The sequence below is a fragment of the Nothobranchius furzeri genome, chromosome 15, assembly GCF_043380555.1.
Source record: "Nothobranchius furzeri strain GRZ-AD chromosome 15, NfurGRZ-RIMD1, whole genome shotgun sequence".
Taxonomy (NCBI): domain Eukaryota; kingdom Metazoa; phylum Chordata; class Actinopteri; order Cyprinodontiformes; family Nothobranchiidae; genus Nothobranchius; species Nothobranchius furzeri.
This window is the reverse complement of record NC_091755.1, coordinates 61690752-61706572: the sequence shown is the minus strand read 5'-3', so window position 1 is coordinate 61706572 and position 15821 is coordinate 61690752. Positions and strand designations below refer to the sequence as shown.

At 40.8% G+C, this 15821-nt stretch overlaps 1 protein-coding gene across 3 annotated transcripts in view; it reads right to left on the bottom strand.

Moving 5' to 3' along the window:
* LOC107391005 (ERC protein 2) overlaps positions 1-15821 on the bottom strand; it is a 300921-nt gene that overhangs the window by 242395 nt on the left and 42705 nt on the right. For 2 of the 3 annotated variants that reach the window (XM_054745980.2, XM_070545069.1), the window contains 2 exons: positions 14333-14488; positions 10467-10634 (listed from right to left, as the gene is read on the bottom strand). In XM_054745980.2, the coding sequence (XP_054601955.2) occupies positions 10467-10634; positions 14333-14488 (324 nt within the window). The remainder of the gene's footprint in view (positions 1-10466; positions 10635-14332; positions 14489-15821) is intronic. The other variant, XM_070545070.1, reaches the window with a different exon arrangement.

Here is a 15821-nt window from a genome sequence, read left to right as displayed (position 1 = left end):
TGTTGGTGTTCCACCACCACAATGCCCAGTAGGTTCGCATCACCATTTTGTCAGTCTGGATCTGGAAGTCCCAAAGGAGCTTGGATTGCTCGTTCTCTACCATCTTAGAAGGTGTTTCCCACTTGGGGCTTCCAATCTGCACAGATGTTCCTATACACTATGCCAGCTAGGATATCTGATTACTGACATGGTGTAGCTGTTTATTGCCTGGATCTTGTTCTTGCCATTGAGCTGACTTCTTAGGACTTGCCTTACTCTTTGTAGGTACTTGGCTATTGCTTCTTTCCTTGCGGCCTTATCGAGGTTGCCATTTGCTTGTGGGATACCAAAGTAATTGTAGCTGTCCTCAATGTCTGCTATTGTTCCTGCTGGGAGTGAGACCTCTTCTGTGTGGACTGCCTTCCTTTTATTTGTCAGCATCTGACCACACTTCCAAGTACAAATGACAATCTGATATCCATGCTGTAGATCCCAGTGTGGATCAGTGAGTCAATGTCCCGCTCACTCTTGTTATACATCTGTATGTCATCCACGTAGAGGAGGTGGCTGATTGTGGTTCCATTCTTGAGTCAGTATCCATAGCCAGTCTTGTTGATTATTTGGTTGAGGGGGTTCAGACCTGTGCAGAATTGCAGTGGGGACAGGGCGTCTCCTTGGTTGATGCCACATTCGATGGAGATTTGTTCAGTTGGCTAGCAATTGCACAAGTTTGTGTGTGCGTGTGTGTGTGTGTGTGTGTGTGTGTGTGTGTGTGTGTGTGTGTGTGTGTGTGTGTGTGTGTGTGTGTGGTGTGTGTGTGTGTGTGTGTGTGTGTGTGTGTGTGTGTGTGTGTGTGTGTGTTATCCTAGTATAAAAACTAAAAAGGTACAAATAGAAAGAATTACATTATGAGGGGTCTGCCCTAAACCCACATCCAAAAACATGTAAGTATTACAAACAAATTCAGATTCATTTCTTGCCATCCAACATCATTTCAGAAATATGCTCTATCACCTGCCTGAAGGAAGAAGGGTGGAAGGTTCACAGGCTGGATGGGTGGGGTCCATCATAGTTTTTCTTTTGCTTCTGTATCTACTGGTGTAAATGTCCACGAGAGTAGAAAGGCTGCTGTTGGTCATTTGTTGAGAAAATCTAATCAGATTTTGTAACACCTTCTTGTCACCCTTGAAGCAGTTCTCATGTCAGATGATGATTGGAAACATCAGGAAACTCTCCACCACCCGCACCCAGAAAAATGCTTAACACAGCAGCAGTGAGACCAATGTTTTCAACACCCTCAAAGGAAAAGCTCTTAGTGAGACTTATTAATAATGACGGTCTTGTTAGTAGCCCATGGAAGTTCAGAGGACGTGTGCTAGTTCCTGTGTTTAGCTATTAGCTTTTATAAAGCAACCAAAGGCATTCAGTTGCAAAACACAGACTTTGCTTTACTTTTCTAACCATGTGTTTGCTTTTTCTTGGTTATAATTTGAGAGTTTACAATGACCGACTAAGACAACGCACCAATGTGACCCCAAGATGATTCAAAGTCATCTTGGGGTCACGTTGGTGTGTTGTCTTAGTTGTCTTAAATCAAATCACCTGGTTAAAAATGGGGGAAATGGAATCCCTTGAGACAATTATTATTAATTTATCTTTCCAAATATGTTTGCTTCCTCGTTTTGTTCCTTCCTGGAGTTTGAGGGCTGAAGATTGTACTCGCTATCGATGAATGAGAGGCAGAGCTCCTAAAATTACATTCAGCTTTATTTATTTATTTTATTTTATTTTTTAGTTTATTCACATATATTTTATTCAAAAGAATGAGTGTTTTCCAGTCACGGTTGAAAACTCCTCCCTGACTATTGTGGCACTAAATGTTTGTGTCTGTTATTTTATGGTTTTGTGTGCAAGTCTTAAATTAGAGGTTAAGTGTTCTTAGCCAGTCAGAGTGACCCTGATGTGAGCATACAGGTCAGAATAAATACAGACCCTTATTGTCTCAGGCTTTCTCTATCATTGCCTCACTGTTTTCCCAAGCAAACCCATTGTGTTTATGCACTTTTTTTTTGTTTAGTTTTAAAATCAAAAGCTAAACATGAGAAGAGAGAACCCGCACCCTTCCCAATGACCTTATTGTGGGATGTTCATTACTCACATAAAATGTACCTAATCTAACTTTCTACACTTAGTTTTTGCACAAGAGTAGTCAGCCATATTCCTTCTGTAATGCATATAATTCCCTAATTCTCTGCGTAAACCATTAAATATCCCATCTCTATTCTGACCCCAGCAACTCCAGTTTATGGCTTTTCCACATGGTCTCTGAAGAACTCGCAGGAACTTTGTTTTGGAATAAGCCATGTTTGTTCTAGTGGGCTCAGTTTTGCACTATTCACATACAATCCCAAACCACACTGGTCCAAGAACTCAAGATTGGGCCATTGGGCCTGAGAATGATGACCACGGTCTGGCAGGTTCAGATGAGGTCATTTTAAAATGGTTCCATGACACTTGGGAATAATCACAAGGTCCAGGAATCAACGTGTAATCAATCATTAGTGGTCAAACTAAAACAAGAATGGATCAGAAGTTTTCCAGCCTCAACTAATGGCTATAAAGTAATCTCTAGTCCTCAAAGTATCACTTATTTTCTATATGCTGCTAATCCTTAAATGTAGTATTATTAGCAGCTGGAGGGTAACGATTGAATGAGAGAAAAACAAATATGATAGAAAAGGGGAGGAAACCAGATGATAGTTGAGAAAATCCAGGCAAAAAAACCCCAAAAATGAATGAGGCACAAAGGAGAAAGAACACACCAGGAGCATAGTCTACATTGGATCACAACCAGGCTGAGACTACATCTTCTCTCTGCCTCACTGGCGATACGAGCCATCAATCAGCAAACAGAACAAGGAAAGATCAACAAAAAATAGCCCAGCAGGGAGCACAACACACCATATCCTTGCATCATTCACTGACAAAAGCTGTAAACCATTTATATCCATCAAGCAACTAAATTCTCTCACTTTCACATACTCGTGTCACTCCAACTGTACATGATTCATTCCTTCTCCCGCCAAAGACTCTTTCATTTTTTCTTGTTTTCACTATTCATCATTGTCACAGTGGTCAACGTTAGTAAGTCATTTGAGTCATCTACCTTCTTCAAGTCAATGACTACGTTTACATGTAGCCAATATCCGGATTATGATCGGGTTAAGGTCGGTATTCGGGTTTCTGAGTTGATCAGAATAACCCGTTTACAAACATAAATAGAAAGAGTTACCCCTAACTTGCATAACCCGATTTAAATGCGGACGTTGGGGTAGCGTCAGGACGTATGGACTACGTCAAGACGCAATATGTGTCATTTCCGGTTCTTCTTGTTCAGTATCTGTGAAAACAACAACATGTTTCCCATTTCTCTGTACTTTTGGCAGTCAACAAAAGACATAATGTTAATACTTTTCACCAGACCGATGAAGACAGAGGTTTTCTCGTCACTCCAAAAGTGTGGTGCTGTGCCGCGACTTGCCATGTTGCTCCCAACTTGTTGTTTACTTCCGGTATTCTGGCGCATACAAGACGTCTCGCTACTCAAAAGACCAATGGACCATTCCCATCTGTACCGGGTCGGCCCGGGCCGGGTAGCCCCAGTCGGCCCCAGCCTGGCCCGGTTGATTCCACACATCCTTGCCTTAAGCCCATGCGGGCTGATTCTACCCACCAATCAGAGGCTTGCTCTAATGGAAGGTGTGAATTTACTGTCAGCAGTGGGTGTGTTGGCCCTGGTCGGCCTGAAGCAGACCCCCTCGAGAAGAGGGCTGAGAATGAGCCTTGGTTGGCCCTGAAAAATACCAGGCCACCCAGATATGTAAACAACCTACGCTACCCGGCCCGGGCCGACCCGGTACAAATGGGAATGGCCCTCAAGATTCCTTGCGAACAGAGCATGCGCAGAACACACGCTTTGATGGGGATATCCTGATATGCGTTTACACGAACAAACATTTGGGTTAGAAAAGGGTTACCCCAGATGTAGTAACCGGGTTTTTAAAAACCCGGTTATGAGCATATCCGGGTTTTTGGCGGTGTTTACATGGCCGCGCGGAACCGGGTTATTGCGAATATTCGGGTTTTAAAAGGGTTACTGGCTGCATGTAAACGCAGTCATTATGTTTCAACCTCAATATCAAAACTCAGAAAAGGTCTTCTGGCAGACACTAAAGTTTGTAACAAAAAACACAAGAAGCGTATTAAACACACGCTGCCATTGCATTACTATGAATAAAACTGAAATAAGAACATTTTTACACTTAAACAGTATGGCCTCCAGAACCAGAGGTGGAAAGAGTACTAAAATGTTGTACTTAAGTACAAGTATAATTACTTTAATGAAATTTTACTCAATTACAAGTAAAATTACCTGCCTCAAAATGTACTCAAGTAAAAGTAAAAAGTAGCTTATTTCAAATGTAGTCAGAGTAAAAGTTACTTAGTTACTTTTTTGACTGTGCAAGGACGGGTTCTTGTGAATAGTTAAAAAAAGACAATGGGGTATAAATGTCAAAGTGGCCATTTTTTTAATTAAATGAACAAATATGCATATTGAAGTACAAAGGCAGTTACACTGCAAACTAGTAACATAAATTAGGTTATAGTCACAAGCCCATGAGTTTTCCCTGAATGCTTATTTAGAGCAGCTGATTTTTAAAGTTAGCAGAGTTCATCTTTGGTAGTGGGTTCACTCACTCATTTAAAGATATCGGCCAGAGGCAAAATTTGTTTGAACAGCACGTGTAAATGTGTATTAAAATCTCAGATGAAAAAGGTTTTTGGATTTTGACGGCTGGAATTGTAAGAAAATCTGATGTTTGTGACTGGCGCAGGAAAAACAGAAACTACGATAACTTCCGGTCTAAGCCCTGGGCAGCAGTTGACGTTTCACATGGAGCTCTGCTGAAACAGCTGTAGTAAACAACGCCTGGCTCCGCTGTTTCTGCGTTAGCGTTATAGCAGAGAACAATGTGTCATCAATCAGATGTAGCTTCTGAAGCCTCTACTAGTCCATCAGATTTGTTTTTTCTCTGGGAAACGGCGACGAGAACGGATATTAGATTACTGGAGAAGTTCAACCGAACTCCGACCCCGCCAGCTGGATATCACTACCAGAGGTGCAGACATGTTTTAGACCGTTTGACTCAGAAGACCTGTGACCTGATTTGGACATAGAGGAGGATTCTGTTCATCTTCAGAACCAAAATCGGTACAGTTTGTTTACTTTTCTTAAATATTTCATTTCTGTGCTCCACTGGGAGCTCTAAGCTGATGAGTTTTCAGCTGGTCTTAGCTCCATCATGTGTCCCAATATAGTTCAGTAATCTACAGTTTTACTGCTGTGTGTATTTATTGACATAACTCTGGAAAATATTTAACCAACAATTTACCAGAATAAATCTTCCTGATGTTGCAGTAACTCCTTAGCTCAACTCGTTGTTTGCACTAATCCAAGATGTCATGGAGGTTCTAATGTTGAAATATAGAGATCATATTTAGATTATATCTGTGTGTGTGTGTGTGCGCGTGTGTGTGTGTGTGTGTGTGTGTGTGTGTGTGTGTGTGTGTGTGTGTGTGTGAGTGCGTGCGTGTGTGTGTCGTAGCTTTCCCAAAGGACTTGTTCTTTCCTTACCGGAGCGAACACGGTTAGTTTTGCTGCAGTCATGCTAACGGGACTCGTCTGGAGTCCAGAAGTAGCGGTGCAGTTCTAGATGGATTTATAGATGTAGGTTATTATTTTAGATCAGACCTGTTATTTAAAAATGTGTGTAGGACACAGACACATGGCTCAGACCTTTTGCTGCAGCTGTAAACGCAATTTTACCTAATAATTAGGAGCATCAAAGTAAACAAATAACAGTGATTCACAATATTAGCATCAGCAGCTAGCTTGTTTTACGTGCTGGAGTGACGTATGCGAAACACAGTTCTTCACTGTCTGGAGGAGAGGATTTGGATTTTCTGTAATGATTTATGACAAAAGTCCTTAATAAAATAAAAAACTGGACCCAGTACATGTTTATATAGATAATAAAGTGTAGTTATTTTGCATTTCTACAATTTTAATGCCGAGCCAATACCTTTAACCCTTCACCACTGAAACCAGTTTGTTCATCCCAATCTTCCTAAATAATCCTCCAATCATCCAACTGGAATCCTTAAGGGTCCCGTAACGTACATCCTGTCAGAACAGGCCTTGGGAGCCCAGGTGTTACTAGAACTAATGGTGTCTCCTCACCAGCATGAGCCTCCAAAGTGTGAAGGTTGGTCTCCAAACATGAACTTCAAATTCATGCATTTATCTCCTCTTGTAAAACTTTAACATGTTTTAAAAGGCGTGTATCATGATAAGTTACACCTCCCAGACCAAAGATAGGTCCAATATAAGATAAAACATTATCATAAACACTGCAGAGACGTCATTGTTTATTAAATACAAGTTATTTTCCTGAGCCATTACTTCAGCCAAGATATAGGATGCATGGATTTGATGAAGCCATGCTGTCTCATGCAGTCCTATATGTGTAACACACACACAAACACACACACACGCACGCACACACACACACACACACACACACACACACACACACACACACACACACACACACACACACACACACACACAGCAGCAGCAGCAGCATGTTAGAATCATTTGAATGACTAATTTAACTACACTGAACTGCTTTTTTAATAATTTAATCTCTTATTCTGGAGTAAAATAAAGAAACAAGCTAAATCATCACATATCTGTGGCATCAAGAAGCAACTTCTGAGTTCAAACACAGGGATGGAGCACAATGTTTACACCTGAACAGTATCAGGATTAACACACAGAGGCCTGCAGGTCTTCTGTTTTATGAGCAGAGCGCTGAGAATCCACTTGTTAGGAGCGCTAAACGTTATTTTGCCGCTTCCGTGCGCGGTAAGGAAACACATTTCAAACACGGAACCGAGTCTGGTTGCCGAACCGAGCAGAATTCTGATGACGTCACACCGGTGCGCGAAGGTGCGGGTTCCAACCCACAGGAGAGGAGGGAGAGAGGAGGTAAACAGCGAGTGGATCACAGGGACTGAACTGATGTTTTTGAGCAAAACTGCGGTAAAAATGGCTGTTTGTCCTCATCATAAAGCGTGTAGCCCACCCGGTTTAGACGTGGCGCTCATGCAGGTGTCTCTTTCTGTTCCGACGCTGCTACACGTAATATTTTTAATTTATTAAGCCTACAATTTATTTTTACTCAGTAACGGATATGATTTAAAATGTAGCGAATTACAATTCTTTTTTAAAAACTTACTCAAGTAAAAGTAAAAGTACAGATTTTAAAAACGACTTAAAAAGTATAAATTTACAAAAAAGCTACTCAATTACAGTAACGTGAGTAAATGTAATTCGTTACTTTCCACCTCTGTCCAGAACTCCAGACATCTCGTCTGAGTCTCAATAAAAGAGAAAGAATACAGATGGTGTATACTTTTCAAATGAGTGAGAAGGGGGGTGTTTTATTAGCACTCCCACTTGCTTCATTGTCATCTTAGCATATATATATATATATATATATATATATATATATATATATATATATATATATATATATATATAAACACAGTGTTTCTACTGAATGTTGTTCCTCACTGCTTAGTAACATTATAAAAGTCTCATATATACAATCATCTTCTACAGTTAAATCAAACTGCCCCACATTTCTTATTAGAGTGCTTTTCAGCTTCTCTTCCAGAAGTAATCATCATATTAAAAATAATCTATAGAAAACCAAAACCAGGTCAAACCCTTCTGGTGGTGTAATTTCGGGCCGTTCTTTTGTCCCCCGGTTGTTAAATATGCAGGAAGGTCTCTGATTGGTTACCCGATCTGCTGGAGTATCATTACAGTCCTCCATTGTCCTGACCAGGGCAGGGAACACACACACACACACACACACACACACACACACACACACACACACACACACACACACACACACACACACACACACACACACACACACACACACACACACACATCTACTGTATTAAAGGGCTTGAGTTTCCACAGACTGCGGTGGACTTACAAAGCTCGCACACAAGTGCACACTCATTATTTTCCACATTTTCCAGTTATCTGAAGACAGATTCAATCACATCCATTAAGAAGCTGTCCTTAACTTTGACTGACAAATAAATACGCTTCCATTTTCCTCATTCCCTTGCTTACAGTGCCTTCTCTGTTCTGAAGCCAGGTCCCTTCTTAGTCCCATCCTGATGTGAAGTACTTGAAGAATGTCTCTGATATGAAGCCGCCCTTCGAGAATAAGCTTATATCATGTTCAAACTAAATACTAAACTTTACTAACAGTTTAATGTAGAACTATAAGTAAGAAAAATGTCAACGTAAGATGACTTGATTTTAGTTTCGAAACTTTAGCTGAAACTAGAACATGCGGTGCTTCTACGCAGGGATGGGAGGACTGAGGGGAGAAGCGGCGTCCTGTGAGAATGACCGAATGACTGACAGGCAGCAAAAGAATGCAGATCCATGGTTGGCCCACTAAAGATCTTTACTCATCCTCTGGTTTGCCCACTTAGCCGAGGAAACCCGAGTCATCCTCAAGTGGAGGAAAAAAATGCCACTTCAAAAGCGAGAAAAATTACTGGAGGCCGGAGATGAGAGTGGAGTAATCAGAACTGACGGCATATGTTTTTGTGTGTGTATGGGTTCATGTGTGCAGCTGTGTACGTGTGTTTGTGGTAATCTGGATCTGATTACACGTCCTGTGCAGCAGCCTACAGGAAGTGAAAAGTCAAGCACCAAGATGCAGGGATGCACCCGAAACGAAAAACATTTCAGTCAATTATTCCATTCGCTTTGACGAGTAGCCTCAAACACACACACACACACACACACACACACACACACACACACACACACACACACACACACACACACACACACACACACACACACACTCATTCATAGAAATGTTATCATACATCACAGCTACCCTGTTGAAAGCACAATTTGGTTAAAACATTTAATGGAATACTGTAGATGTGAAATACGTCCCTTTAATGTTTTAAAGGGTTTTTTAGCTGACATAAAGCAACATGCAAAAGGTCAAGCTGTCCTGAAGCGTCCTGTCACAGCTAGGTTACAGCCAAGTCAAACTGGTACAGCATATTTTTCAGAGGCTCAATTTACCTTGGCAGGCAGGCTAACCAGTATAATTTGTTGGCAAACCTGTGTCTCTCTAGGTTGCGGCTGATGGCAACAAATTGAAAATGGAACAAAGAGATTTTTGAAAATATTCTAGGACCTTTGTGTTGAGTGGCTGTAATTTTATTCATGTCCTAAAACGTTTCAAGAAAGATTTACTATGAGTCTGTCACTTTGTGCCTCTTGGAGAGACTTCTGAACATTGTGCATGGAAAGTTACGATTTTTTTGTTTCTTTTCATTTTAATGGACAAAAACAAAGAAAGGTCATGCAGGTCGAATTGAATCCATGGATCAAGCTTGCATTCACCTTCACACCTGGCTTCTATTTAATGTCAATGACATTCCTGCATGGTTGAACAACAAAATGTACCTAAAAGCAAAATGACTCATTAATGTTTCTTAAAGCAATCAAAACACACATATGGCATTACCACAGGTGTCCCCAGGAATGCATTTTCTGTGATGACACACACACAAACACACACATTGTTGCCTTTGCAGCTTTGCTGTTGGGTCTGGTAAACAAGGACACACATAAAACCACCCACTGAAAAGCAATTCCTTCAAGTATGATGCATTCAGCTAAATGCTAGAGCCAAAATTCTTTGCGCATGTAAAGACAATTAGGCCTAATTTTGGCTCAAATTGCTTCCTGTAATGATGAGTGGACATACTTAACAGGTCACTCTCAACTGCCAAACACAGAGGTCTGAAGTATCAGTTCCAAGTCTAAAGAGCGATGGCAAAAAATGCTAAATGCTCACACACATCATGCTGCATGCACATTGTACAATCCACTTTCATCCTTAATAGTGTTGATAAAAATCATTAGAGCCATAGAGCTAAAAAATACTTCAAACATGAAAAGAGCTGCCAGCTTTAAGCCTGCTGACTCGCCCAATCATGTGTATAAACCTGCTGGTGGACTCAGAACCACACACATAGATAGCTTCCACCCACCTCAGTACCCATTAGAAAAGGAACAAAAGAGAAGAAGCCACGCTAGAATAAGACATGATGTTGTTCACAGTTTATTTCTATCAAAAAACAAATACACTGAAAAAAATCAGAAGGCAGATTTCTTTCATCTAATACAAAAATATAAAGCATGTCCTTAGGTTTTGATGTGTCTAAATGACAAAGTTAAACTACAACCATTCTTAGCATAACTACAGTGTGTTTGCGTGCATGACTGTGTGCACTCTGACCTCTGTCTGCAGCGTGTTGGCCCGTTGGTCCTTGGCGGCGAGTGACTCTTTCAACACCTCGACGTGTTGCTTGCTGTCTGAGTTCTGATTGGTCAGTGCATCTAGTTTGGTCTGCAGGGCCAGCATCTCTGACTCCTTCTTGTTCAGCTCCTGCTTCAGCTGCTCTATCTGACAAGTCACACAAAAAACACACACACAAGCACACTTCCAATGAAAATCTTTAAGGTGAACGGAAATAAATGTATGCATCTACTTTTTATTGCTTCTAAACATAAACTTTAACAATCGTAGCAATGTTGTCAGTGATCTTTTTAAAGAAATACTTTCAGGTTTGGCTTTTAGCACCCCCTAGTGTTCATTAGTCAAAGCAAAAGTGAAACTTATCTCTTCACTCTGCTGAAATGTCTCCTTAGCCTTTATTAGTTTCTACAGGAGATGCCCATCACTAAATTAAAGAAATCAGCTGTGTCCACAATCTAAAACATGCAGGAAATGTGCAGGAAGCTTGCGGACTCCCGAATGCGCAATTCATTTTCATGCAGGATGCTGTTGAGTAAACTTATCGGTCTGTAGCATGAAGCTGCCGCTCAGTGGGAATGGAAGAAGAGGTAAAGCTTGGTGTGTGTGTGTGTGTGTATGTGTGTGTGGGTGTGTGTGTGTGCCTGTCCTCTGCATCGGAGCTCTTGCCAAGCGAGCAGACAGTTGCTCAGGGGAGAAAGCAGTGTGTACATGAAAGCAGTATGTGAACATCACACCGCCTGTTCGAGACCAAACTCACACCATCCAGCCCCATCCACACAATCATGTGTATAAACACACACACACACACACACACACACACATCCAGCCCCCCAACCGTGCCGACGCTAATGTGTGAGCGCCTTAAGTCCAGCTGGGACCAGACCGTCACTCTGAAGTTGCAAGTGCAATATTCTGGCCACAGAGGGCGGTAAGGTCTGAGTGACGTTTCATTACACTGTAAAGGGTTGTTTTAGCACATACTGGCTCAAGAAAATGACTTAAAATATGAAAAAGTTGCATATTATGCCTTTAATCACACACAATATATCATTCTAAATCGTGTTAAAGGGATACTTTGCAAAATTTCCATATTTTGAGAAAACTGACATGTTTATGATGTTAAGCATTATGTCACTCAGCTTTTACAATCTAAATATGTCATTCATGTGGTTGTGAGTTGAACTGGAAAGCGTATATCCTACAGGATTAAATCATCACCCAGCCCTGTTATATCAGTCCACACTCTGGATGAAGTTCCAGGTCAGTTGTCTGGACACACCAAGACAAACAGCCAAAGAGGAGAAAATCATGTGGTGAGACAGACTGATTGTGTTAAAGAAAACCATGGGGAACATAACAGAAAACCACACAGGAAATCAAGTGCGCTAACAGAGGGGAGGATTCCTAGGCAGAGGATAGATATGTAGAGAAAATTTGAATCCAGATACCGGTGCCAAAAAATGCACGAAGCTGATTCAAAGAGATATTTTTCTAATTGAATGAGCAAGCCTCATTTCATAAAAGGGATATGTCTAACTGAATCAGAGCATAGCCAAAAACATGTCACACTGTGAACTCAAGGTAGATCCTAGGACAAAAAATGAGGAACAGAAGGCCAGAATGTGGGATAAAAACAACAGTAATCAAAAGAGCAAGGAGGGTGAGAGTACAGAGGAAAACTGAGAGTGAGGAAACAAACACACAATGGAGTTCAAATTATTCTAAAAAACTACTTTTAAATTGTATGAATAGTTGACAAATTTTGGAACATTATGAACAATTAATATAAATACCTCTTTGAAAATCTCAGTTTAGATATTAGTTTTGATTGGATTGATAGGCTAATGGCTAGTTACACCTTGGCCAGTTTCAAAGTGAATTCCCAATCTGAGCTGAACGTGCTAGCTAGATCTTTATGTGCATACATATAAATAACCATGTGATGCAAAGGTTACAACATTGTAAATGTTTATAAATTAGCGTATTTTAATATTAAAGAGACAATATGTAGTTTTTACTGTTAATCTCTGGAAATATCCATCAACATGTTGTTGAAAATGAATTAAATGATGCCCAGTATTGAAAAATAACTATGAAAATCGGGTCTAAAATACATAGGAGCAGGTCTGAGTCTCTAGGCGACCCTTTATTAGACACAATGTCTTCTACAGGAGCCTCTTTGCAAGTGATGAAAGGGAGTCTGATGGTCATTATCATTTTGCTAGAAGTTGTGCTCCCAGGGATTTTTGACCCTAAAGGCCATCCGCTGGTAAGGTCTTCCTTGACAACAAAAATACAACAGGTACACATCATCACTTTAAAGTTGTTTACAATTGGTAACAATCCACTTTTCCAGTCAGAACAAAATCTAATTTTTCTCTTAACTGAGGTCATTTAAAGAGCTACAACAAATAAAATATTAACAGCTAATAAATTTCTCACAGAAACTCAGATCAAAATACCAGACCTATCCCTTTAAGAAGCAAATAACCTCTGCTAGACCATGACAGATAACAAGACAGTTGAGAGGCTAATGAGATGGTACTTCTGCTTGTTCAGTCATCCAAGGTTGCTGGGTGGGGAGAAGGAAGGTGGGAGTTGGTCTGATGGAAGACACACATGGTGACAATATCTGCTCCTACAAAGACACAGAGACAGGAGGACAGCAAGGCACTAAACTAAAGCACACATTCTGTTCACAATCACAACCACATTCTTTTACACTTTATTATTCTCTTTATAAATAGTTTTACCATCCCAACAATTCATTCACCAGGAACCATTTTCTTGTGTCTGAGCAGATCAAAGTCCAGAGAAGAAACCAGAGAGGACAGAGATGCTGCCATCTCCGGTTTCTCTCATGACAGTCGCACCTCAACACCAGTCACACCCACAGCTGAAACACCAGGACCCTGAACACTTCAACCATATAGAGTGAATGTGTGCACATCCACATGTGTGGCGACTTTCTGTTTCTGTGTGACTGTATGCAGACAGATGAGACATGCGAGAGCGAGCCAGGCCATCACTGGGATGTATATTGCGGGTGAGGAGAGAGCTCCTTCCTCTGTTTCTCCGTCGTTGTAACCTCACATTCATCTGTCAGAGCCCCATTCATAAAAACATCTCTTTTATGATTTCATCTGGAACTTCCTCAGAGCAATGACAAGCGGGCCCTACAAAGAGCGCCTTTAATGAACCCAAGAGAAACAGTTTCACATGTAGCACGAATCCATCTCCAACATGTGGACCAAAATTCTGTGAAACCTGGAACTTAATTCTAAACATGAATGTTGACCATATGTTAAATGAATAGCTCCAACCTTTATTCTTGATTTTTATTTTTATTTTTTTTTGCTATTTTAACTGACCAATCAAAGCATTTTACACTAAAATCCACAGCCATCCATTCAAAAAAGCATCCAGTTCTGTGACACATGCAGTGGTTTGTCTGTCTCACAAATATTGTGCGCTCAGAACCTTACACCAGGATGTTACCATCACAGGACCTAGCCTGCCTCCTGAGCCACCCAAAACAAGTGTTCAATTAGATGTGTACATATGTGTAGTGGTGTTTAAGCTCAGATGAAAAGCCATCAGAAAGAGACGTTTTTGTCAAGCCTTCCAAAAATTATGTGCGTAAAAGTAGAACAAGCTCAAATTTAAGGATGATTGTTCCTGCAGCTGCACCACTAGAACTAGCTACCAATAATGCATTCTCCATTCACGTGCAATGTATGCATATAACACACTCAATAACAAATAAACATGCATGTAGTATAAATCGTGCATCACTTGGATCATGCAGCCTGATGTCGACATTTTGGCATGCAGAGGTATTCTACCTTGGTTTTCATGAACTTAGAGTGGCTCTTGTAGACCTCCACCTGCTTCAGCTCCTCCTGCCTGTAATCTGGGTGCAACAGGCCGCTGGTTTTTAGCATCTGGACCTCATCTTCTAAGTCTCTTATGTTTCTCTCCAGGGAAGAGATCTTGGTGTCCTGCACCAGTAACAGTAGGCAGACAAATAGGTCAGCAACGCGCTGATTAAAACTATGAAACTCAATGTTAAAACAAGGACTTGTGTAGTAATAATCAGACAGCTGGATGGTGATGTCTTAATACATATACACCATGCAACAATATTTGGTGACGTGATTGGTCACACTTCACAATCCAGGCCCTTTTGTTAAATCATGAATTAACTGGGGTTAACCACATTCAAAATTGCATCACAGGAGACTTTCAAGGACTTCTGCAGACCAAAATAAATGCACAACTCCCCAGGACTTTGGGAAAAATACTCTATGGACTGACGAGATAAAGGTGGAACCTTTTACATCTGGTGTATCACAAACTCCGTACTTCAGATGAAGAACACTATAAAAGCAGTCAAACATGGTGGTGGTAGTGTGATGGTCTGGAGCTGTGTAGTTGTAGTTGTGGCTGGCAAGGGTGTTACAACCAATTTAGAAGCTTACATTTAGGGCACATTGGTTTGGATGGCTTTGTTCGTTGGTAAAGAAATTTGTTTCCTAATGTAAAACATATAAATTTGACAAAAATGAGAACAAATAAAAATAGTGCACCATTTCTCTGACCTGAGAGTTCCCCACATCACAGCTGAGCTTCTGACGGCAGGTTCTGGAGACTTATTTCCTGATATTTTGACATCTTGTCTCTGATTGGATAACAGCAACACAACCCTACCACTGACTTGCAACGTGGATGTTTTATCTCCACAAATAACACAAGCCTGAAGGAGCTTCTGTCGTGTCGTGAAGTGCTAATGCTAATGGTTAGCTTAAACTAGCTGCAATGCCCCCAGCTAATTCCCATACGCTAAAACAACAACAGCATTCCCTTTCGTGAGTCAAGACGGGTGATTGCATGAATGAATATTCACAGTGTGATGTAGATCTGTCAGACTTTTCTAATCCTAGAGTTTCACCATCTATTTTCAATCAGAAGATAATGCAGGAGATAGGTGTAGGAGACTAGTTTCATGTTCAGCTTTGCATGAGGTCACATGAGAAAGCATAATTTGTGTGCAGAAGAGTTCTTTTTTATGTTCTTTTTGGGGTATCTACAGTGAAATGGAGGGATCTGTCATTGACAAGTCCTGAGGTTGTTTAGCTGCATAGATTCAGACATGTGTTAAATGCTAAACCTTGGAAAAGAAGAGAAAGGCAATTAAATAAGTTGAAGCAGATTTCAAAATGCCATCAGCAAAAACCACAAGCAGCATGTAAGCATCTGACCACTATTAGAGCTCCTGACATCAGCGCTGCCAAGCACACTGCTGAGGGAGACGCATCTACGTGATACATGGAC